Genomic DNA, 25,419 nt, shown 5'->3' on the forward strand with positions numbered 1-25,419 from the left:
GCTTGCATAAAATAAGTAACCAATGTAAAGGTTAGTTAGGGAGCACTTAATTTAACCAAGGTCTCTAAATGGATTTCTTTTAGGAGATACAAAATTTTCTATTTTGCATGCTAGAATGAATAGGAATCAGACAGAGAAATTTTATATTAGGAACTGAAGAAATGATCTAAGTATTCTTGTCAAAGTTCTCATGAGTGGTTTTCAATGTTTCTCAATTCCTCTTTTTTTTTTTTTAATCCCATGTTTCAAAATCACTGGAAACTTTAGTTGTAACTGTGACTTCTTCTTTTGAGGTACACTTAATGTTAGAAATCTCTTAGTCCTATGAGAGTGTGTAGCAGTTTGTCCCTGAGCTCTACCTTTTTTAAATGAAGCTGGGTCTCTGGGCAGCATCTTCTGGGCGAGAGATACAAAAGGTTCCTGGACCTTCTCAACACAGGGAGCCTGCATAATGATGCAAGAGCTGCAACCTCAAAGTACAGGTGAGTATTTCCTCTGTTTCAGAGGAAAGTGGAAGTGTATGATGAAATAAGATCACCCAGAGAGAAGAAGTAGACAAAGAACAGATTGAAGAGCTAGTGATTGGACCAATATAGTAGACTGAAAGGAATTTGAAAGAAAGAGTCATTCTTCAGAGCCAGAGCCATAAGCAATTGAAAGAATAAGAAAGCAAATTTTTTTGGGAGGTTTGTATCAGATTTTATTGAAAGTTTAGGGAGACAGAAAAGATTTACATGATAGAAGGTAATCAGGGAAATAATTGATTATTAGATATTTGCTCTTGAAAGTCTTTTGACTAATCTTGAAATCCAGGCAGCAGTATTCTTTCCAATTACCCTGAGTTTGTTTTTGTACTTGCTTTTCTAAGTTTTTGTAAGAAAAAAGCTTCCCATTTTTAATGCATGAAAATTTGACTTTAGCTTCAACTCTTTGCATGTCCATCAATAATGTTTAAAATTTTTTTTAATGGATACAAAATAGTTGTGCATATTAATGGGCTCCATGTGATATTTTGATATAAGAATATGATGTGTAATGATAAAGTCTGGAAAATTAGATTATCCATCACCTCAAATATTTATCATTTCTTTGTGTTTGGAACATTCCAAATCTACTCTTCTAGTTATTTTGAAATATACAATAAATGATTGTTGGGCTAGGCTCAGTGGCCCATACTTGTAATCTCAGCACTTTGGGAGGCTGAGGTGGGTGGATCACTTGAGGTCAGGAGTTCAAGACCAGCCTGGCCAACATAATGAAATCCCATCTCTACTAAAAAGACAAAAATAAGCTGGGCATGGTGGCATGTGCCTGTAATTCTAGCCACTCAGGAGGCTGAGGCAGGAGAATCACTTGAACCTGGGAGGTGGAGGTTGCAGTGAGCCAAGATTGCCTCATTATGCTCCAGTGTGGGTGATAGAGTGAGACTCCACGTCAAAAAAAAAAAAAAAAAAATGTTAACTACAGTTGTCCTACTGTGGTAAGGGACACTAGATTTTATTTCTTCTAGCTAATTGTATTATTGTAGGCATGAAGCAACCCTTCTCTATCTTCTCTTCCCCATTAACCTTCCTGGCCTCTGGTAGCCACCATTCTATTCACTACCTCCATGAGATCAATTTTTTTTAGCTCCCACATAGGAGTCAGAACATGCAATATTTGTCTTTCTGTGCCTGGCTCATTTCACTCAACATGATGTCCTCTGGTTCCATATATGTTGTTGCAAATGGTAGGATTTTATTCTTTTTTATGGGGCAATAATATGCCATTGTATATATTATACTACATTTTCTTTATCCATTCATTTGTTGATAGACACTTAGGTTGATTTCATATGTTGGCTACTGTGAATAGTGCTGCAATAAACATGGGAGTGCAGATATCTCTTGGATATACTGAAGAAACCAAATATCAATACAGGGATATGAGAAATGGGAGACAAAAGTGATGTTTTGAGAAAGGAAATCAATGAAACATGTAATAGTTAAGAGGAAAGAATAAAAATATGGAAATTCCAGTTGGTTGAGCATATGTTTTACCTGTATTCTTTGGGGCCACAGAGCTACTACCTGGTTATTTGTTCTGAGGGAGTTTGTAAGCTCTCTTCTTGCTTTCGATTTTTAACTGCTCTGAGGTTCTTCATCTAGTTTGTTCATTGCTGTAAGCTTCCTGGGGATTTTGGCTTTCCGGCCCCCTGGTAACTGTGTTTGTTGTCTTCCTGATTGGACAGAGAAAAGAGGTTGGTGGTCCCTGAAACTCTGGTCTGTGGCTGGGATTTCCATTGCACTCCTCAGTGCTTGCTTCATTGTGAGCTGTGTGGGTAAGTTCTGCACTGAGGTGCATTTTCTTTGCTTCTTTTCCCTTGAATATTCCATACACGTTTCCTAGGATATATTCTCCTCTGCCCCATTAATACATCAATTCTTACTTGGAATGTCACATTTTCCTTGATTTCTCCTTTTCCCTTTGTTGTTCTTCTTCTATCTTTTGAAAACTGAATTCTTGTGGATTTAGTTTACCTGGTTTTATGAGCATTTTCTGAATCATGGCCTCATATATCCATGTTGTTCATTGTAGCCATCATCTAAGGCACCATCTTTCAGGACTGGATTCACTGGTAATCATGTGTTCCCTAGTCACAGAAGTCTTGTATTGGGAGTGCAACTCTAACTGCTGTCATAATTGTGATATTCTATATTAGATTCTTTGATTCATGTACAGAACCTTTCCAATGTGAGAGGAAAAAGCATTCAAATGAAATGATGGAGATAAAGAGAATACAATATTTCTTCTCTGTTCTGCTTGCCTCCAAATACATGTCTCAAGTTCATTGTGTGAGAAGTCTTAAAGACCTTTTTCCTCTCTGATTCACAATTTGGATTTCTACTCATTGATAAGGTGGTTAAAAATAGTTGTTGAGCGGCCGGGCGCGGTGGCTCACGCCTGTAATCGCAGCACTTTGGGAGGCCGAAGCGGGCGGATCGCAAGGTCAGGAGATTGAGACCATCCTGGCTAACACGGTGAAACCCCGTCTCACTAAAAACACAAAAAATTAGCCGGGCGCGGTTGCGGGCGCCTGTAGTCCCAGCTACTCGGGAGGTTGAGGCAGGAGAATGGCGGGAACCCGGGAGGAGGAGCTTGCAGTGAGCCGTGATCGCGCCACTGCCCTCCAGCCAGGGGAACAGAGCCAGACTCCGTCTCAAAAAAAAAAAAAAAAAAAAAAATAGTTGTTGAATAGTCTGGGAGGGAATGAAAGTGACTTCCCCTGTCAATCAGGTCATAGATGTAGCTCCCTCAGAGTTTTAAATAAATCTCACAATATTTAGTAAAATACAAGTAATTATCACCAAAGTTAGAATCTGTTTTACTTTTCAGAATCAAGTGCAAGAGAGAAGGGGTTTAAGAATAGATATTTCATAAAAAGAAACACAAATTCAGGATCTCAAAACATGAACTAAGAGCAGGGCAGAAAGATTTGACTGTATTGAGCTTTAGTTATAGAAGGACAAAAAAGAAATGAGTGAAGAATCAGATCAGATCCTGAGAGATAAAAGGTCTTGCTGAAAGTGAACATTAACATAAAAGTTAATGTTCATTTGAGACATTAAAAATATTTTTATAAATGTTTAAAATTTCCCCTTGGTTGTTACTTAGCCCGTCTGTTGATGTGTGGCTACCTGCAGTTAGAATTATTTAGAAAACATCAAAATAACCTGTGTGCTTGCATCAAGGTTATTAAGGCTAAGGAGAAGCAGATATCCAGTGAGTCAATAAATATTTATTGATGACTTTGTGACAGTTACCCTTTTAGGTGTTTGTGATTAAAAAAAAGATCAGTTTTCACCTTCAGACTTCCTCCTTTTTTTATAATAAAATATTTTTAAATTATTATTTTAAAATCGTGGGTATATAGTAGGTGTATATATTTACGGGGTATATGAGATGTTTTGAAACCTTTAAGTTGTGTTTGTGATTAATTGTTGTGGGAAACTGGCAGAATCTCTGTTCAAGAGTATGGAGCCTAAATTCTAGTGGTGAAAATGGGGGATATATATTTTAAAAAAAAGTAAGATAAATGAATACAAGCAAATAATAATTTGGCATGGTTTTTATTGGGCTTGCATAGAGAAAGAGTGGTGGGGGTCAGAGGTAAGCCAGCACTGTACAGATATAGAGCTCAAGGCTTTAGAGCAAAATCATAGATGGACACTAATCCTTCTTCTTCCTTCCCAGTAACTTACCGTTTTACATATGGCGAAACTGGCAAAACGCTGTCTGAACTACACTCATATCATTCAAGTCTCACCTGCTTCAGTGAAGGGACAAAGGTGACAGGTAAAACTTTAAAATGCTTACATAGACTTTCTTTTTTCTCAGGGAGAGAACAGGGTTGAGCTCAAGATTGGTTATTCTATTGTGCATTTGTGTGTGTATGTTTTATGAAAGTCTCTGCTCGGATATTTTCATAATTTCTGTAAACATACATGTTCATGTCAGGCTCTAGACATGCCCCCAAAACAATTCCTTCTTCACACTTCTTGAGCTTGGTAAATATTATAAACCTACATGCATGTAATTTGCTCAGGCCAACCCTGGAAATTATTCATAACAATTCTTACAGTTTTTACATTCCTCTCACCCTCCATCAAATGCATACAATATTTTTTTCGATATTTAAGGTTTCCAATTAATACTATCCATCTCCATCCCAAATACTAGCATTATTCCTGGTCAAATTGGTTCAGGATGAGACTGATGCCTGTCCAAAATATACTGTTGTTAACTTCATATGTGGAGAGTTGGCGGAGTTGAATTTAGGATTATGGTTGGTGTATTAGTCAGTTTTCATGCTGCTGATAAAGACATACCCGAGACTGGGCAATTTACAAAAAAAAACAGTTTTATTGGACTCACAGTTCCACGTGGTAGGGAGACCTCACAATCATGGCGGAAGGTGAAAGTCACGTCTTACATGGCAGCACACAAGAGAAGAACGAGAGCCAAGTGAAATGGGTTTCCTCTTATCAAACCATCAGATCTTGTGAGACTTATTCACTAACACGAGAAGAGTATGGGGGAAACTACGCCCACGATTCAATTATCTCCCACAGGGTCCCTCCCACAGCACGTGGGAATTATGGGAGTACAATTCGAGGTGAGATTTGGGTGGGGACACAGAACCAAACCATATCAGTCAGCTTCATGGAAAAGGGTAAGAGCCTTTCCGTCTGGCGGCAGCCATCAGGTAAGTCAAGATGGGTGCATACAAGTACATCCACGAGCTATGGAAAAAGAAGCAGTCTGATGTCATGAGCTTGCTTCTGAGGGTCTGCTACGGGCAGTACTGCCAGCTCTCTGCTCTCTACAGTGCTCCCCACCCCACCTGGCCTGATAAAGTGGGCCGACTGGGCTACAAGGTCAACCAAGATTACTTATATATAGGATTCGTGTTCGCCGTGGTGGCCAAAAACACCCAGTTCCTAAGGGTGCAGCTTACGGCAAGCCTGTCTATCATGGTGTTAACCAGCCAAATTTTGCTCCAAGCCTTCAGTCTGTTGCAGAGGAGCCAGCTGGATACCCCTGGGGGTCTCTAAGAGTCCTGAGTTCTTACTGCCTTGGTGAAGATTCCACATAAAAATTTTTGGGGGTTATCCTCATTGATCCATTCTATAAAGCTATCAGAAGAAATCCTGACACCAAACCAGTCCACAAGCACAGGGAGATGCGTGGCCTGACATCTGCAGGTTGAAAGAGCCGTGGCCATGGAAGGGGCCAGAAGTTCCACCACACTATTTGTGGTTCTCATCAGGCAGCTTGGAGAATGCGCAATACTCTCCAGCTCCACCGTTACTGTTAATATAAGTAAAGTGTGTAAAATTCATACCTAATAAGCAATTTAGGACAGTCAAAAAAAAAAAAAAAAAAAAAGAAAAGAAAAAGGGAAAGAGAAGTGAAGTGCATAGTCTTCTTCCTACCTATGTGGAACACTGCTTCAACAAGTAACATTTGAATGGATATTTTCCTGGAAGCAACAATGGGCACTTAGCTTTTGCCTTCCGAATGCCCTGAAATGGGACAGAGATGGATATTAATTAAATTAACTCCATATCCATCTGGCATAAGAGACTGTTAATTTGCCCCCTAAGTATATCCAATGTAAATGACCAGTCAAGCTGTTCAATACAACTACTTAAAGTTACAGAAAATCTTATGTGATAAAATACAATTATTTTGTATAATACCATGTCAGTAAATAAAAATGCTCCAATTTTAACAACATTCTTTCAAATCATCATTACAATGAAAAATAAAAATAAAAGTCCATACACAAAATTTCCATTTTGATTAAAGTTAAAAAATAACTTAAATCCACACTGTATCTTGTTCAGTTTGTTTCCCACTCAGTTGCAGTTGGAGTGTGGAGACGTTCAGCTGCATAGGAAGAGCTAGAGTTCCCTCAATCCCCCTGCACTCTGCCTAGGCCAGTTTTCTTTTAACTGTTTTGCTTGTCAATCCCCAAAAAGGATTCTGAAAACGTATGTACCCTCCGATACAGTTTAATTTGACATCAGAATTTTCATCATGCTATGGAAGCAAAAGCTTTAATTTCTGGAACATTGTAAATATTGACTTTAAAAAACAAAACTGTTATTTCTCTCTTAAAATGTATTTACTTGTGTGTAAATACTATTACAAAGTGCTAACCCCCATCATCCATTAAAACAAAACTAAACATATATTATTTAACAGTTGGATGTTTTACATCATTCTTCTATCTCCTTGAACTAAAATTTACATGATACTTTTCTCATCTGCCAAAATATGTAGATAAACATGCCTAATATTTCAATTTCCTGTGGACCATTAGGCTTCGTGTGTTATAAAATGTGTTCTGGATTGATTTACTATCATAATTATTATCAGGACATGATGTCAAAACATCACAAAGTTATGATAGATTTTGATAAATCATCAATAATTAAGTAAAACTATTGGAAGTCTAAATCTTAATGAGATGAGTGGAAGTTTGAAAAAATGCTATCAAATGTAATTATAATATTATTGCTAACATATTCAACACCAATTCAGCTCCTATTTTCCAATTTAATGACATTAACTAAAAAATCTTGCTCACCTAAGTCAGTAGATAAGAATGAAAAAGGCTTTGCTTGAATGTCACTCAATTTTTGATATTCTTTCAGCATTGTCTGCTTAAGATGATATAGTGATCTATTGTCAAAAATTATTTATAATGGTTTGTAAACTGAGAATTTGATCAGGTTACTCCCAATGCTATAGAAAGTAAAGAATAAGAAATATTATAGAATAATTTTGCAAAAGATTTGTTATTTCTCAGTCAGTAGTTATTTACTTTCTCAAAAGTATACCAAAAGTGTTCTAAAAAGGCTTATCAAATGATTGCGATTTACATCTGTTACTTTCTACACTTGCAAAGTGACTTGATCAGCTCATTATTCTCAGCATAAATTGAGAAAATAAAATATTATTAATGTTAGTATACCTTTTTGACAGATGCTTTTACTGATCACAGCTGACAATATTTTTTGTTGGCCTTGGAGCTGGCAATTTCACATGTTCAACTTATAAAAAAATGTTTGGTGTATATAGCTCAATTGGCAAAGTCAGTCAAATTTGACTTTCAAAATTCAAATCATATGTTAATACACACTTTGAGACATATTAAAGCAATCATTAATAATGAGCAGAATGCACAATTAAGGTATATTTCTAAAAGCAGCCAATATGCAAATAATATAGATACGGTTAATCTATTTTATTCATTTTATAATATTATAAAAGGAAGAATAAGCTTTTTGGTTTTTAATCACTTAATATGTAATGATATAATAATGTAAAAAATGAATAAAATAGGACTATATGTGATAACATGGATGAATATTAGCAATGCAAAACAAAAAAATAAGCCCAAGAAGATCACATATATCATAATTGCTGTTTAAAATTTCAAAACCAAACAAATCTAAACAATTTACTATTTAAGCATGCATATATATTTGTTTAAATTATATGTAATCAAAATCATATTGATTATAAGTATAATCAAAATATATCAGTCGATTTATATATGTCTAGCTATGGATTTTTTCAATCCTAGAAGAGTGACAAACTGGTACTTGTAAGGGGAGAGAACTGCTAATTGTTTAAGATTCTTAAGCATTTAATACTGTGTGAAAATTAGTAATAAGTAACATTTATTGAGCAATTATTCTATGTTACGCATCTTTTAAAATGCTTTATACATATTATGTGATTAAATACCCCTGTGAGGTTGGCACTATTATTATTTCCATTTTAGAGATGCAATAATTGAGGCTCAGGAAGGTTATGAATTTGCTCGAAGACGTACATGATAAATGGGGGAGCCAGAATTCTAATGAGGCATAATTCTATTTCTCATAACCAACCTGTGAATAGTTATCATTTTGAAAACCCAAGGCTTTGTGGCTTGCCCAAGATTACTGAGCAGAACTGGGTTTCTAGGTTCGTCCGTGTTAGTCATTTAAAATTCTAAGAGGACTTGGTGCTTATAATGTACAAGGGACATGAAAAACAAAACTCAATAATGACTTTTTTGTTTTTTGCAAAAAAGAAAATGGAGACAAATACTGCAGGTAAACTTTAGTAAATATTGAGGACTTAATGTTAAAGAATATTTATTTGAAATCAATTCTAGGGCCTCAAATTATATAATTCAGGAAACAGTAAAAACATGAATTAAGAGACTGTCTCTACAAAGCAACCGCAGATCCTTAATCTTATTTATCACATCTTTCACTCACTCTTTTTTTTTCATGTAACACAAAAATAGCCTGGGGATGTTGCCCAGCTTCTTGGAAGTCATTTGATTCCAGCTGCTACTTCATTTCTGGTGAAAAGAACGTTTGGTCTAAGAGTGAGCAGAACTGTGTTGAGATGGGAGCACATTTGGTTGTGTTCAACACAGAAGCAGAGCAGGTACTGTTTCTACTTAAAAAATTATCTAATTGTAGAAAAAACACATAACGCAAAATTTACTGTCATAACCATTTTTAAGTGTACAGTTCAGTAGCATTTACTATTTTCACATTACTGGGCACCAGATTTCTAGAAATTTTTCATCTTGCAAAACTGGAACTCCCCACCCATTGAATAACAACTGTCCATTTCCCCATCCCTGAAAGCCCTGGCAATCACTCCTCTACTTTCTGTTTCTATGAGTTAGACTCTTTTAAATACTGTGTACAAGTTAAATTATATAGTATCTGTCATTTTTTGAATAATCTATTTCATTTAGTATAATATCCTCAAGATTCATCCATGTTCTCATATAAGACAGGACTTTCTTTCACTTTAGGGCTGAATAACATTCCATTGTATGTGTCTCTCACACTTGTTTTTTGCTTCTTTGTTTTATTTGATTTCTTATTTTCCATGTTTATTGGAGTGTGACTGACCACCAAAAGTAGCATATATTTAAGGTGTACTGTGATGATTTGATATACAAATTTATTATGAAATGGTTACCACAGTCAAGCTAATTAATATATCTATTACCTCATATATTTAGCCTTCTTTTTCTCCTTTTCTGTGGTGAGAACACATAAGATGCCACATTTCCATTCATTTAATTGTCAGTTGTCATTTAGGTTGCTTCCGCTTTGTGGCTATTGTGAATAATTCTGCAATGAATGTGGATGTGCAAATAATCTTTTAGAGTTCCTGCTTTCAATTCTTTGGATAAATACCCACAAGTGGGATTGCTGGATCACATGTTAGTTCTATTTTTAATTTTTTGAGGAACCTTCATACCGTTTTCATGATGACTGTGCCATTTAACATCACCCGCAAGAGTACCCAAGGGTCTCACTTCACATTCTGGTGAACACTTGTTCTTTTCTGTTTCGCTTTTTGAATACTGGCAATCCTAATGGACGTGAAGTAATATCTCATTGTGATTTTGATTTGTATTCCTTTAACAATTAGTGATGTTGAGCAACTTTTTTTTTTTTTTTTGAGACAGAGTCTCGCTCTGTTGCCCAGGCTGGAGTGCAGTGGTGCAATCTTGGCTCACTGCAACTTCTGCCTCTTGGGTTCAAGCAATTCTCTGTCTCAACCTCCCGAGTAACTGGGATTACAGGTGCCCACCACCATGCCTGGCTAATTTTTGTATTTTTATTAAAGACGGGGTTTCACCGTCTTGGCCAGACTGGTCTTGAACTCCTGACCTCATGATCCACCCGCCTTGGCCTCCCAAAGTGCTGGGATTACAGGCATGAGCCACTGTACCCGGCTGGCAACTTTTAAAATGTACTGTTGACAATGTGTATATCTTCTTTGGAGAAATGTCTATTCAAGTCCTTGGCCCACTTTTTAACTGGGTTATTTGTTTTATTGTTGTTGAGATGGAGGTGTTCCTTATATATTCTTGATATTAACCCCTTACCAGATATATGATTTGCAAGTATTTTCTTTTATTCCATACGCTGTCTTTTCATTAATTGATTGTTTCCTTTGCTTTGCAGAAGTTTTTAGTTTGATGGAGTTCCATTTGTCTGTTTTCTTGCTTTTGCTCCCCATGATTTTGGTTTCATATCCAATACATTGCCAATTTCAATGTCATGAATCTTTGCTCATGTTTTCTTCCTGGAGTTTTACAGTTTTAGGCCTTTGTTTAGGTCTTTAAAACATTTTGAGTTAATTTCTGTATGTGACATAAAGTAAGGATTCAACTTGGTCCTTTTGCCTGTGGATATCCAGTATTTCTAGCTCCATTTGTTAAAGAGATTGTCTTTCCCCATTGTGTGGTCTTGGCACCTTGTTGGAGATTATTTGACCATATATGTGAGGGTTTATTTCTGGACTCTCTATTCTGTTACATTGGTCTCTATGTCTGTCTTTATGTCAGCACTGGACTGTTTGGATTACTGTAGCTTTGGAACATGTTTTGAAATCAGGAAGTGTGAGGCATCCAACTTTGTTCTTTTTCAAGGTTATTTTGGCTATTAGGGATTTCTTGATGTTCTATATGAATTTTAGAATTTTCTTTCTTTCTGCAAAAAATAACATTGGGATTTTGGTAGGGATCACGTTGACTCTTTAGATTGCATTTTAACTGTATTAAACCTACCAATCATTAAACATGAGATGTCTTTCCATTGGTTTGTGGCTTCTTTGGTTTCCTTTATCAATGTTTTGTAGTTTTTATAGTACAAGTGCTTTGCCTCCTTGGTTAAGATTATTTCTAAGAATTTTATTATTTTTGATACTACTTTATTTATTTATTTATTTATTTATTTATTTATTTATTTCTCTGAGATGGAGTTTTGCTCTGTTGCCAGGCTAGAGTGCAGTGGTGTGATCTTGGCTCACTGCAACCTCTGCCTCCCAGGTTCAAATGATTCTCCCTCCTTAGTCTCCCAAGTAGCTGGGATTACAGGCATGTGCCACCAAGCCCAGCTAATTTTTTGTATTTTTAGTAGAGACGGGGTTTCACCATGTTGGCCAGGCTGGTCTTGAACTCCTGACTTCAAGTGATCCACCCACCTCGGCCTCCCAAAGTGCTAGGATTACAAGTGTGAGCCACCACATGCGGCCTTTAATGGGATTATTTTCTCAAGTGTCTTTTTAGATTGTTTATTTTTGGTATTTAGAAATGATACTATTTTTTTCTACATTGATTTTGCATTCTGAAACTGCTGGATTTGCTTATGAGTTCTAAGAGATTTTTTGTTGAATATTTAGGGTTCGTTACATATAAGATTATGTCATCTGTGAACAGAGATAATTTTACTTCTTACTTTCTGATTTGGATAATTTTTTTCTCTTCCTTACCAAGTTGCTCTGGCTAGGACTTCCAGTACTATGTTGAAAAGAAGTGATGAGAATGGGCTTTCTTGCCTTGTTCTGAATCTTAGAGGAAACACTTTTAATTTCTCAAAATTTAGTATGATCCAGGGATGCAAGGATGGTTTAACATCTGCAAGTCAATAAACGTGATATACCATATAAACAGAATTAAAAACAAAAATTATATGATCATCTCGACAGAGCCAGAAAAAGTATTTGACAAAAAAGCATATCTTTATTATTGAAACCCTCAGTAAAATCAGCATAGAAGAGACATAGCTTGAGGTAATAAAAGTCATCTATGACAAACCTACGGCCAACATTATACTCAACAGGGAAAAGTTAAAAGCATTCCCCCTGAGAAATGGAACAAGACAAGGATGCCCACTCTCACCACTTTTATTCAACATAGTACTGGAAGTCCTAGCCAGAGCAATCAGACAAGATAAAAAAACCAAAGGGCATCCAAATTGGTAATGAGGAATTTGAACCATCGCTGTTTGCTGATGACATGGTTATACCTAGAAAACCCTAAAGACTCATCCAAAAAGTTCTTAGAACTGATAAATGAGTTCAGCAAAGTTTCAGGATACAAAATTAATGTACACAAATCAGTAGCTCTGCTATACACTAGCAGTGACCATGCTGAGAATCAAATCTAGAACTCAACCCCTTTTACAGTAACTGCAAAACAAAAACATTTAGGAATTTACTTAACCAAGGAGGTGAAAGACCTCTGTAAGGAAAACTACAAAACACTGCTGAAAGAAATCACAGATGACACAAGCAAATGGAAACACATCCTATGCTCATGGATGGTTAGAATCAATATTGTTAAAATGACCATATTGCCAAAAGCAATCTATAAACTCATTGTAATTTCCATCAAAATACCACCATCATTCTTCTCAGAACTAGAAAAAAAAATCTAAAATTCATATGGAATAAAAAAAGAGCTGCATAGCCAAAGCAAGACTAAGCAAAAAGAAGAGATCTGGAGGCATTACATTACCTAACTCTAAACTATACTATAAGGCTACATTCACCAAAACAACATGGTATTGGTATAAAAATAGACACATGGACCAATGAAACAGAATAGAGAACCCAGAAATAAAGCCAAATACTTACAGTCAAACATCTTCAACAAAGCAAACAAAAACATAAAGTGGGAAAAGGACACCCTATTCAACAAACGGTGGTGGGATAATTGGCAAGCCACATGTAGAAGAATGAAACTGGCTCCTCATTTCTCACCTTATACAAAAATCAACTCAGATGGATCAAGGACTTAAATCTAAGACCTGGAACCATAAAAATCCTAGAAGATAACATTGGAAAAACCCTTCTAGACATTGGCTTAGGCAAAGACTTCATGATCAAGAACCAAAAGCAAATGCAACCTAAACAAAGATAAGTAGTTGAGACTTAATTAAACTAAAAAGCTTTTGCACAGCAAAAGAAATAATCAGCAGAGTAAACAGACAACACACAAAGTAGGAGAAAATCTTTGCAATCTATACATCCAACAAAAGACTAATATCCAGAATCTACAAAGAACTCGAACAAATCAGCAAGAAAAATACAAACAATCCCATCAAAAAGTGGGCTAAGGACACGAATAGACAATTCTCGAAAGAAGGTATACAAATGACCACAAAACTTATGGAAAAATGCTCAACATCACTAATGATCAGGGAAATGTAAATCAAAACCACAATGAGATACCACCTTACTCCTGCAAGAATGGCCATAATCAAAACATCAAAATATAATAGATGTTGGCATAGATGTGGTGAAAAGGGAACACTTTTACACTGTTGGTGGGAATGTAAACCAGTACAACCACTGTGGAAAGCATTATGGGGATTCCTTGAAGAACTAAAAGTAGAACTACCTTTGATCCAGCAATCCCACTACTGGGTATCTATCCAGAGGAAAAAAAGTGATTATATGAAAAAGATACTTGTGCATGCATGTTTATAGCAGCACAATGCACAATTCAAAAAATGTGGAACCAGCCCAAATGCCTATCAATCAATGAGTGGATAAAGAAAATGTTATATATTATATATAAAAATATATCTCCCATATATATACTCCATATATATGTATACACACACACACACATATATATATAAAACAAAATACTGCTCAACCATAAAAAGAAATGAAATAATGGCATTGGCAGCAACTTGGATGGAATTAAAGACCATTATTGTAAGTGAAGTAACTCACGAATGGAAAACCAAATATCGTATATTCTCACTCATAAGTAGGAGCTAAGCTATGAGGATGCAAAGGCATAAGAATAATACAATGGACTTTGGGGAGTCAGGGGAAAGTGTGGGAGATAGGTGAGGGATAAGACTACACATTGGGTACAGTGTACACTGCTTGCATGATGGGTGCACCAAAATATCAGAAATCACCACTAAAGAACTTATTCATGTAACCAAACACCATCTGTTCCCCCAAAACCTATTGAAACAGAAAAATTGAGTATGATGTTAGCTGTAGGCTTTATATATATGACTTTTATCGTGTAGAGATACTTTCCTTCTGTTGATACTTTCCTTCTCTTGTTTGCTGAGTGTTTCTATTAGTAAAGGATGTTGGATTTTGTCAAATGGGTTTTATGCACCAATTGAGGTAATCATGTGGTTTTTGTTCTTAATTCTCTTAATGTGGTTTATTACGTTGATTTTCATGTGTTGAACAATTTTCACATTCCAGAAATAAATCCCAGTTGGTCATTGTGTTTATCCCTTTTAGTATATTATTGGAGTGGTTTGTAGTATTCTGCTGAGAGTTTTTATATCAATCTTCATCAGGCATATTAGCCTGTTGTTTTATCATAGTATCTTTTTCTAGTTTTGATACCAGGAAAATGCTGACCTCATCAGATGAGTTCAGAAAGATTTCCTCCTCTTTGATTTTTTGATATTGTTTCAGGAGGATTAGTGTTAATTCTTCTTTAAATGTATGGTAGAATTCACCAGTGAAGTCTTCCGATTCTTGACTTTTTTTGTTGGGAGGTTTTGATTACAGATTAATTTCCCTACTAGTTATTGATCTATTCAGATTTTTATTTCTTCATCAATCAGTCTTGGCAGGTGGTATGTTTCTAGAATTCTATGAATTTCTTCTGTTACCTAATTTGTTGGCATATAATTGTTCACAGTAGTCTCTTATAATCCTTTTATTTCTGCAGATATTTTGTAATATCTTCTATTTCACATCTCATTTTAGTCATTTGAATCTTCTTTCCTTTTTCTTACTTACTCTAGATAAGCATTTATCAATGTCTCCTAGTCATACCTTAGCTCCCACTTATTGTGGTGGTGTCTATTTCTCCCTTCACTTCTGTAATGTTTGCCTTATATATTTAGGTGCTCTGATATTAGGTGCATATATATGTTTATAATTGCCATATCTTCCTTCTTTCTTTCTTGGGGCAGCTTTTGAGTTAAATTTTATCTGTCTCATATAAATATGGTGACCCATGCTCTCTCTTTGTTAACATTAGCATGGAATATGTTTTCCTTTCTTTTCACTTTTGGCCTGTGAGTGCTTTTGAGCTAATGAAAGTCTTTTGTATACAGTATATAGTTGGATCTTGTTTTTTTATTAGTCATTGCACCAATCTAGGTCTTGGGAAGTTTAATCCATTTATATTTAAAGCAATTCTTTATAGCAAAGGAGTTAATATTGCTGTTTTGCTCAGTATTTCTGTATATCTTGTGTATTTTGTCCTTTTGTTCCTCTCTTGCTGCTATCTCTTGTGTTTCATTGATTTTCTGGAGTGGTATGTTTTGATTCCTTTCTCATTTCCTTTTGTGTATCTTCTATAAGTATTTGTTTGTTGTTATCTTTATGGGGATTACATAAAACATACTAAAGATATTAAAAATATAACCATTTTAAGATGAAAACAACTTAACTTCAATTGTATACTAAAAGCCCTCTATTCCTTCAAATATCCCCCCATCCCCATTTATGTTACTGGTGTCGCAAATTAGTTATTTTTACATCATTCATTCATTATCATAGATTTTATAGCTATTTTAATACATTTTTAAAGAAATGTATTAAAAGAATGTAAGAAAGAATCAGTGAATTTGAGGACAAGTCAATTGAATTCTGTATGAGAATTAAAAGTGATTTATGCACTAACATTACAATATTACAGTATTCTGTATTTATGTATATATCTACTTTAACCAGAAATCTTGCATCTGCTTTCATGATTCTATCTACCAGTCTTTCACTTCAACTTAAAGGATTCCCTTTAGTATTTGTTTTAGGGTGGATCTAGTGGCAATGAATTCTCTCAGCTTTTGTTTATCTGGGAAATTCTTAATTTCTTCACTTTTCTTTTCTTTTTTTTTTTTAAACAGAGTCTCCCTCTGTCACCCAGGCTGGAGTGTAGTGGTGTCATCTTGGCTCACTGCAACCTCTGCCTCCCAGGCTGGAGAGATTCTTGTGCCTCATCCTCCCAAGTAGCTGAGATTACAGGCGTGTGCCAACACACCTGGCTAATTTTTTCATTTTTAGTAGAGATGAGGTTTTACCATATTGGCCAGGCTGGTCTTCAACCCCTGGCCTCAAGTGATTCACCTGCCTCAGCTTCTTAAAGTGCTGAGATTACAGATGTGAGTCACGGCACCCAGCCTCTTCTTCACTTTTGAATGATAGCTTTCCCAGATACAATTTTCTTAGTTGGCTGTTTTTATTTTTTTCAGTATTTTGAATGTATCATAACAATCCCTCTGTCCTGCAAGGTTTCACTGAGAAATCTGCTGACAGTTATGGGAGCTTGGTTGTACATGAGAGCACTTTTCTCTTGCTGCTTTTAACATTCTTTCTCTGTGGCTTTTGACAGTTTGATTAAATGCATGTTAGTATGAGTCTCTTTGGATTTGTTCTGGTTGTAATTGATCTTCTTGAACTTCTATGTCCATTTCTCTCATGAAATTTGGGAAGTTTTTGGTGATGATTTCTTCAAATAGATTTTCTTCCCCCTTTTTTCTTTATTCTCTTCCTATGACTCCCACAACACCTATATTGGTCCACTTCATGGTTTCCACAAGTTATTAGGCCCTCTCCACTTTTCTTCATTCGTTTTTCTTTTTGCTCCTATGACTTGAAAATTTCAAATGACTTGTCCTCAAGTTCACCAATTGTTTCTTCTGCTTGATCAAGTCTTCTGCCGAACCTCTCTAGTGAAATTTTCAGTTCGTTTATTGGATTCTTCAGTTCCAGTATATATTTTTTTAAAATTCAATAGATCCTATCTGTTGATACTCTCATTTTGTTTGTGCATCATTTTCCAGATTTTGTTTAGTACTGCGTCTGTGTTGTCTTTTAACTCATTGAGATTTTTAAGATCGTAACTTTGAAGTCTTTGTCAGGTTATTCATAAATCAATTTATTTTGTTCCTTTAATTTAGCCTTGTTTTTTTGTTTCATTGTATGTCTTGAGATCTTTTGTTTACATTTGGGCATTAAAAAAACACCTATTCTAGTGTTCATTGTCTGGCTTCATACAGACCTTCACCAATTAGCTGGGCATAGATTCTAGGAGTCTCTCAAACTTTTTCTGGTGATGCATCTTCTCTGGACCTGTGTGTTTACTTTTCCAGATAAAGTAATTTACACGGGTTTCATTTTTAGGAGCTCGTATTCCCTTGTTTTACCTAGTGTCTATATGCAGTACCAGTCTCTCTAGTAATAAGCTGCCATGCTTGCTTCTGTTCTCAGCAGCCACCAAGTCTCCCAGATATGTTGTGTTTCCCATTAGCAGTCTGAATTAGGTGTAACAGAAACCATTCCCTAAGGCAGTCCCCTGGAAAGCCAGAAAGTTGATGCAGGTTTCATTCTTCTCTTTCCCTTCCAAGAGAGATGCTTAGAGATGGGAGGTTTTTCTCTATTGCTTTGTGTGCCAGTATGAGGAAGGACTGTGGCAAGTAAATGCAGCAAACTTTCTTACCTGTTTCAATGCCAGTTTTCTCAGCTTTGGTCTTACCAGTGGGGCTGCAATCTTTTAACTATTTTTCTGAAGTTCACAAAGGCAATTTGATTCATATATTGTTAAGTCAGTGTCTTCATGGGGGAACTAGGGCGTGGGGCTTTCTATTCTGCCATCTTACTGATATCAGTGGAGCATGTACTTTAAAAAAAACTTCAACTTCTAGCTTAGATTTAGGAAGTACATGTTTGTGTTTGTTATATGGGTATATTGCACAATGCTGAGGTTTGGGGTACAAGTGATCCTGTTACCCAGGTACTAACCAATAGTTAGTATTTCAACCATCGCCCCACTCCATTCCTCCTCCCTTCCTCCTCTACTAGTCCCCAGTGTCTATTTTTGCTATGTTTATATCCATGAGTACTCAATGTTTAGCTCCTACTTCTTATAAGTGAAAACATGTGGTATTTGGTTTTCTGTTCCTGTGTTAATTCACTTAGGATAATGGCCTCCAGCTGCATTGGTGTTGCTGCAGAGGGCATGATTTAAATCATTTTAATGACTGTATAGTATTCCATGGTGTATATGTATTATATTTTCTTTATCCAGTTCACCATTGATGGGCACCTAGGTCGATTCCATGTTTTTACTATTGGAAATACTATTGCAATGAACATATGAGTACATACTTTTTTTGGTGAGATGATTTATTTTCTGCTGGATATATACACAGTTATGGGATTTCTGGGTTGAATGGTACTTCTGTTTTATGTTTTTTGAGAAATCCTCAAATTGCTTTCCATGGAGGCTGAACTAATTTACATTCCCACCAGCATTGTATATAAGTGTTCTCTTTTCTCTACAGCCTCTCCAGCATCTGCTGTTTTTGACTTTTAAGTAATAGCCATTCTGACTGCTGTGAAATGGTATCTCGTTGTGCTTTTTGTTTGCATTTCTCTCATTATTAGAGATGTGCGTTTTTCCAGATGTTTGTTGGCTGCTTATATGTCTTCTTTTGAGAAGTGTCTGTTTATGTCTTTTGCCCATTTTTTAATGGTGTTGTTTGTTTCTTGTTTGTTCAGTTATTTAAGTTCCTCATAGATTCTGGATATTAGACCTTTGTTGGATGTGTAATTTGTGAATATTTCTCATATTTTGTGGGTTGTCTGTTTGCTCCATTGATAGTTTCTTTTACTAAGAAGCACTTTAGTTTAATTAGGTCCCACTTGAGAATTTTTGTTTTCATTGCAATTGCTTTTGAGGATTTAGTCATAAATTCTTTCCCAAGGCTGATGTCCAGGATGGTGGTTCCTAGAGTTTGTTCTTGGATTCTTATATTTGAGGTCATATACTTAAACATTTAATTCATTTTGAGTTAATTTTTGTCTATGGTGAAAGGTAGGGGGTTCAGATTTATTCTTCTGCATATGATTACCCAGCTATCCAGCACCATTTATTGAATAGGGAGTCCTTTCTCTATTGCTTTCTATTGTCAACTTTGTCAAAGATCAGATGGCTACAGGTGTTTGGCTTGATTTCTAGGTTCTCTATTTTGTCCCATTGGTCTATGTGTCTATATTTGTAGCAGTACTCTAATGTTTTGGTTACTGTAGCCTTATAGTATAGTTTAAAGTTGGGTAATGTGATGTGTCTGGCTTTGTTCTTTGGAGCTGGTATTTTTAAAAATACAAATTAATACCAGGAAAACTTTCCTAACATTTTTGACTGAGAAGCACTACTCCCCACCCTGGAATATTAGGTTATGTCAGGAAGCCTCAGGGCAATACACAACAAATACTCATTAAGCCTTCAGGTTCAATTCAAAATTAATTTCCATTTGCCTCGATAAAATTACTTATAGGAAAACAATCTGGACATAGCTAAAGGTATTTTAGAAGCTCAATTGAAAAGATGAGAATAATTATTTTTTATGAAATAAATAAATCAACTATAGTTAAAACCTAGTGAGCTCTCTATTATGTTTAACTTTTCCAAGTAATTTGCTACTCACTTTCTTTTTTTTTTAATTATACTTTAAGTTCTAGGGTACATGTGCACAACATGCAGGTTTGTTACATAGGTATACACATGCCATGTTGGTTTGCTGCACCCATTAACTCGTCATCTATATTAGGTATTTCTCCTAATGCTATCCCTCCCCCAGCCCCCAACCCCACAACAGGCCCCAGTGTGTGATGTTCCCCACCCTGTGTCCAAGTGTTCTCATTGTTCAATTCCCACCTATGAGTGAGAACATGTGGTGTTTGATTTTCTGCCCTTGTGATAGTTTGCTGAGAATGATGGTTAGTAATTTGCTACTTTCCAGGGAAAAAGTACTCAGGAGAGTAGAGAAACAAATTTGTATTTTAAGAACCCCAATGCAATTTCACTGAAAAACAATAGGAAATTAATATGGAACACATCTTAGCAGTCAATGTGCTCCAGAAAAACTTTCTCTCTCTCTATATATATACACACATATGTGTATATGAAGAGATTTTTATGAAAAAATTGGCTCACATGATTATGTAGGCTAAGAAGTCCTTCAGTCTGCCATCTGGAAGTAGGAGACCCAGAAAAGCCGGTGGTGTAGGTCCAGTTTGAGTTCAAAGGCCTGAAATCCAGGGGAACCAATGGTGTAAATCTAGTCCAAGGATAGTAAAAGATCGATGTCTCAGGTCAAGCAGCAGGCAGCCAGGAAGAAACAAAAAAATGGATGAATTCCTCCTTCCTCTGCCTTTTTTTTCTATTCAGGCCCTCAACAGATTGGCTGATGCATACCCACACTGGGGTGGGGGCAATCTACTACTGAGCAATTCAAATGCTAGTCTTATCTGAAAACACCCTGACTCTCATCTGGTCACTCCTTGGCCCAGTCAGGTTGACACATAGAATTAGCCATTACACCATCTGAACATATAAAATAAAAAAAAGATTGAAAACACAAAAATAAATTTATGTATATTTAAAGACCATTCTGTTTCTTGGTAAAGAAAAGAATGAAATTCTGAGACAGGAATTCCTGTATTAGGACTGTTTCTTCCCTGTAATGATGTTAGTACTTTTGGCCTGTACTCCCGGTCAGTAGACCATCATGTGACAGATCCTTGCACCTTGTGTTTTCTTCTGTAGAATAGCTCTGAAGGCTATAAGGAAACTTTACTTTGTTCAATCTGGAAATACCAAAGTCTGACTCCTTTTTTTTTTCCTTCATGCAGAATTTCATTGTCCAGCAGCTGAATGAGTCATTTTCTTATTTTCTGGGGCTTTCAGACCCACAAGGTAATAATAATTGGCAATGGATTGATAAGACACCTTTCAAGAAAAATGTCAGGTGAGTGCAGATCTGGGGCCTTGTTTACATAGAAAATCTAGGGAAATTTTGTTAGGAGTGACTAATAATGTTAATATTGATAATTATGATAATAGGATCTAACAATTATTAAGTGTTACTAAGGATATGCATTATCTCACTTAAACTTCATGAAAACATCTCTTTTTCTGAACTAATTTTACGGATGAAAAATTAAATAAATTGCCCCAAATCAATAAACTAATAAGATGAGAAACTGGATGTCAACTCCTTGTCTATCTGACTCTAGAGATGGTGCTCTAAACTATAATATTTTGCTGTTTCTAAACACAAGTAGACACTTAAACTGATCTCTAATTAATAAAACTTAAAATACCTGGGTCAGAACTATGTACAATTTTAGTAGAAAAATTACATAATAATACTATTTACTTGTGGCTTTAAAAAAGAATTCAGTTATACATTATCTTATTTGATTTTTTCACAATCTCGTGGGTTAGTTAGGGACCTTATTATAATTCCTATTTTTAAAGATGAGGAATCTAATACTTGAGGAGATTGAATTACTTGCCCAAGATCAAAATGAGTGAGTATCAAAAACAGGTCTTGTAATTCCAAAATTTATGTCCAACCTCCCACTCTTTACCCAGAATGTATTCCCTGGAGGCAGGGTAACTTTTACATCCAGACTCAGGCATCCTAACATTCACTTAAGGCAGATCCATGAGAATAAAGAAGCTTAGGAAGATGATAAGAATATACAGATGTAAGGAGATAGCCTCTTTATTTCATGTCAGTAAGAAATTATTTAATAACCCCAGCCAGGATAAAGGCTCTGTAAAGAGGAAGATGATTGCAGCGGAAAGATCTAAGAATAAACCATCTCATAAAATTTTGCCAGGAGAATGTTAAAGGAGCAAGTGTAAAAGTATGTGTCCATACTTAAGGATCTGAGGAGGGCAGTATGGGAAGGAGGAACAATCATTGGAATGTTCTCTCTTCCTAAATCCCACTCTGTTCACTCCAAAGGTTTATACTTTCTAATCATTCACCATGCATTCATTGAAGATGTCTACCTCCCTTTTTTTTTGTTTAGATTTTGGCACCCAAATGAGCCCAGTCATTCAGCAGAAAAATGTGCTTCAATAGTCTTCTGGAAACCTATAGGATGGGGCTGGAATGATGTTATCTGTGAAACTAGCAGGAATTCAATATGTGAGATGAATAAGATTTACCTATGAGTAGAACTTTTTTCAGTGATGTCTTTAAAATTGAAACCTATTCTGAAATGATAATTTCTTTCTGTAATTTACACATAACCCTTATGTTATAGAGGTTCATAGAAATGGAAAGATACCTGTTTCCCTTTAATCAATCTTCTAGTTTCCTCCTTTCCACTAATGATAGAATGCACCTTTCCTCTCTTTGTTCCATTCTTTCACTTGTTATTCATTTTCTTCTTTCTTCACACTTAATTACACAAACATTTATTGTTTCAGAGACTGTACTATTTTGTTTGTTGGAAGATTTATAAGGAAGCATCTTTTGCAAATTATGACTTTTCTTCCTCAATATACCATAAAGAAATCTTTTTGGTCAAGATGGTAGTTGGAAGTACAATCATCTGAAGGCGACAAGAGTTGAAAGACCTGTTTTCTAGATGGTTCACTCTCATGGCTGGGAACTTGGTGTTGGCTATTGCTAGGAGGCCTCAGTTTCTGACCATGTGGAACTATCCATAGGGCTAACTGAATCTCCTTACAATATGGTGGCCAGCTGCTATTGGAACAAGTAATCCAAAAGAACAAGTAAAAGTAGTAATGTCTTTAATGAACTACACTCAGCAGTTATGCACCATAACTTCTGCTCTACCCCATTGGTCACATAAAACAGATCTGATATAATAAGGAAGGAGAATACCCAAAGGCATGAATAACAGAATGTGATAATCACCAAAAGCCATCTTGGAGGCTATCACAGCAAAATTTATTTTAAAAGATACGAAAAAAAAGTGTAATGAAAAATAAATTAATTTAAAAATCTCCTACACTAAAATTATGGACTTCTGTTCATTAAAACACCATAAAGAAAATTAAAATAAAAATGACTGGAGGAAGATATTTTAAACACTTATAACTGACACAGTATTAATGCCAAGCATATATGAATATCTATCACAAATTAATTAGAACACAAAAAAATGAGCAAAATATTTGAACAAGCACTTGATGAGGAAATGCATACAAAACATGCTTTTATAGAGATGCTCAGCTTCATTCACAAAGTAATAACTGTAAGTCAAGAAAATAAGACATCATTTTATTCCAATTTTAATGATGAAATTAAAAAACAGAATTCCAAAAGTGGGAGGAAATATAGATCAATAAGATCCCATATACATTACTGATTTGTGTTTAACTTTGTAGAACTGCTTTGGAAAGTACATAAATATACATTTTCCTTACATAAATACTACTCAAAAAATGCTGTATTGAGAGATATTCAAGGTCTATGACATTTGGGTATTAAAATGAAGAGGTGTTCTAAAATTCTAGTTTTTGTATTGGGCAGTGAAGTTAACATAAATATCAAACAAAACAAAACAAAATGAAACAAAAGTGTAAAGAGGATAGCATAGGATGAATCTAAAATTATGTTCAGGTCGGGCATGGTGGCTCATGCCCATAATCCTAGCACTTTGGGAGGCCAAAGGGGGCAGATCACCTGAGGTCAGGGGTTTGGGACCAGCCTGGCCAACGTGGCAAAACTCTGTCTCTACTCAAAGTACAAAAATTAGCCAGGCATGGTGGTGCGTGCCTGTAATCCCAGCTGCTTGGGAGGCTGAGGCAGGAGAATTACTTGAACCGGGAGGCAGAGATCGCAGTGAGCCGAGACTGTGCCATTGCACTTTAGCCTGGGAGACAAGAGCAAAACTCCATCTAAAAAAAAATTATGATTAATATGCTATTGTGCAAAGTGCAAATTTGAAAAATAATTGGAATATAAAATCCACTGGAGGCTAGATTAATGGAAGTTTGGGGTTCTTGACTGATACCTTTGTGTTGAAGATCACACTGAAATTGTTGTGCTCCTGGGATCCAGGTGTCTTTGTCTTCATGCCACCATCACCATAATGAAGCCGGTGACTAGACACTGGATACTCCATCTAGCCATAACAAGTACATCTGGAAAATCACAGTCTGTGATCTTGTTCATCAGCAGAAACACCAGCAAGAAATTAGCCCCTGCTTTGTTTTTACTTCCCACATCTCATGCTATTGAATTTAATAGGTTCCACATTTACATCAATAACATAATTGAAAGAAAGTCTAAAAAATGTTGTTCATAGCTTTCCAGACTTTGAAGCACTGGCAGGCACAACAAAGGAGGTGGGAATGGGTGTGAGTGCTGATTGACTAGATCCGGTATGGTTGTGCTACAGCATTATTTAAATACATGGTTATATTTGGCCTTAACATCACTATCCTTAAGTGAGATGGCCCATATTTTTCCTTTTGGTGCTATCCTTGTTTGGAATCACTTTATGCTAGCTTCATAGAATGAGTCAGAGTGTTTTTCATCTTCTATTCTCTGAACAATGTGGTTAAATTTGTCTGTAAGGTAAGTGTATATTTCTTAGAAGTAGTTAAATTTATCTGTAAAATTCTCTGGACTTGCTCCCTATTTAAGACTACTTGTTTGACCATATTTTTCTTTTCTTCTATGATTTTGAGACTTAGGATTTCTAACTCTTCTTAGTTAATATAGTATTTTTTAGACAATCATATATTTCATATTAATTTTTAATTTGTCAATTTAATCTGTGAATAGTGTATGTATATAACTTTAATCTACCCTTGCATCTGAAGAATGTGTAGCATTTTTACTTTTAATTAATTTTGCATGTATCTTTTTTAACTTGATCAAGCTTGTCAAAGTTACATTAAATGTACTTTAAAAAAGAGACTCAGCTTTTCTGATTATATGTACTTTTTTCTGTTTAATTAATTGCTGTTTTTGTTATTAATTGATTCTTCTTTCTTTGGATTTATTTTAATTTTATCTAGCTTCTTAAACTAAATTAATATAAAGGAATTCATTGATCTTCAGTCTTTTTTCACAAATAAAACATTAAAGGCTACATTTTTACTTTGGGTATTATTTTAACCCAACAGCTTTTGAAATGTAATGATCTCATTATTTCTCATTTTTATATAGTGATAATTGTGGGAACAACTTTTTCTTAGTCTAGGAGTTATTCAGTACA

General features: G+C 35.5%; 1 protein-coding gene and 1 pseudogene across 1 annotated transcript; both read left to right on the forward strand.

The window, feature by feature from the left end:
- Positions 1-265: 265 nt before the first annotated feature.
- CLEC6A (C-type lectin domain containing 6A) lies at positions 266-24,774 on the forward strand. Its single transcript, XM_050749573.1, has 6 exons — positions 266-482; positions 2,231-2,320; positions 4,234-4,335; positions 8,852-8,997; positions 21,058-21,173; positions 22,249-24,774. Exons 1-6 carry the CDS (start codon positions 452-454, stop codon positions 22,391-22,393), a joined length of 630 nt encoding a protein of 209 aa, XP_050605530.1. The 5' UTR covers positions 266-451; the 3' UTR covers positions 22,394-24,774.
- LOC126931388 (60S ribosomal protein L15-like) lies at positions 5,256-5,862 on the forward strand (annotated as a pseudogene).
- Positions 24,775-25,419: the final 645 nt, after the last annotated feature.

This window comes from Macaca thibetana, chromosome 11 (assembly GCF_024542745.1).
Source record: "Macaca thibetana thibetana isolate TM-01 chromosome 11, ASM2454274v1, whole genome shotgun sequence".
Classification (NCBI taxonomy): domain Eukaryota; kingdom Metazoa; phylum Chordata; class Mammalia; order Primates; family Cercopithecidae; genus Macaca; species Macaca thibetana.

Excerpts from the sequence above, each read along its gene's own strand:
- CLEC6A (XM_050749573.1), top strand. The coding sequence starts at position 452 with ATGATGCAAGAGCTGCAACCTCAAAGTACAG. Across the intron at positions 2,321-4,233 it reads CTTCATTGTGAGCTGTGTGG|TAACTTACCGTTTTACATAT; the intron begins GTAAGTTCTGCA and ends CTTCCTTCCCAG. Across the intron at positions 4,336-8,851 it reads TGAAGGGACAAAGGTGACAG|CCTGGGGATGTTGCCCAGCT; the intron begins GTAAAACTTTAA and ends ACACAAAAATAG.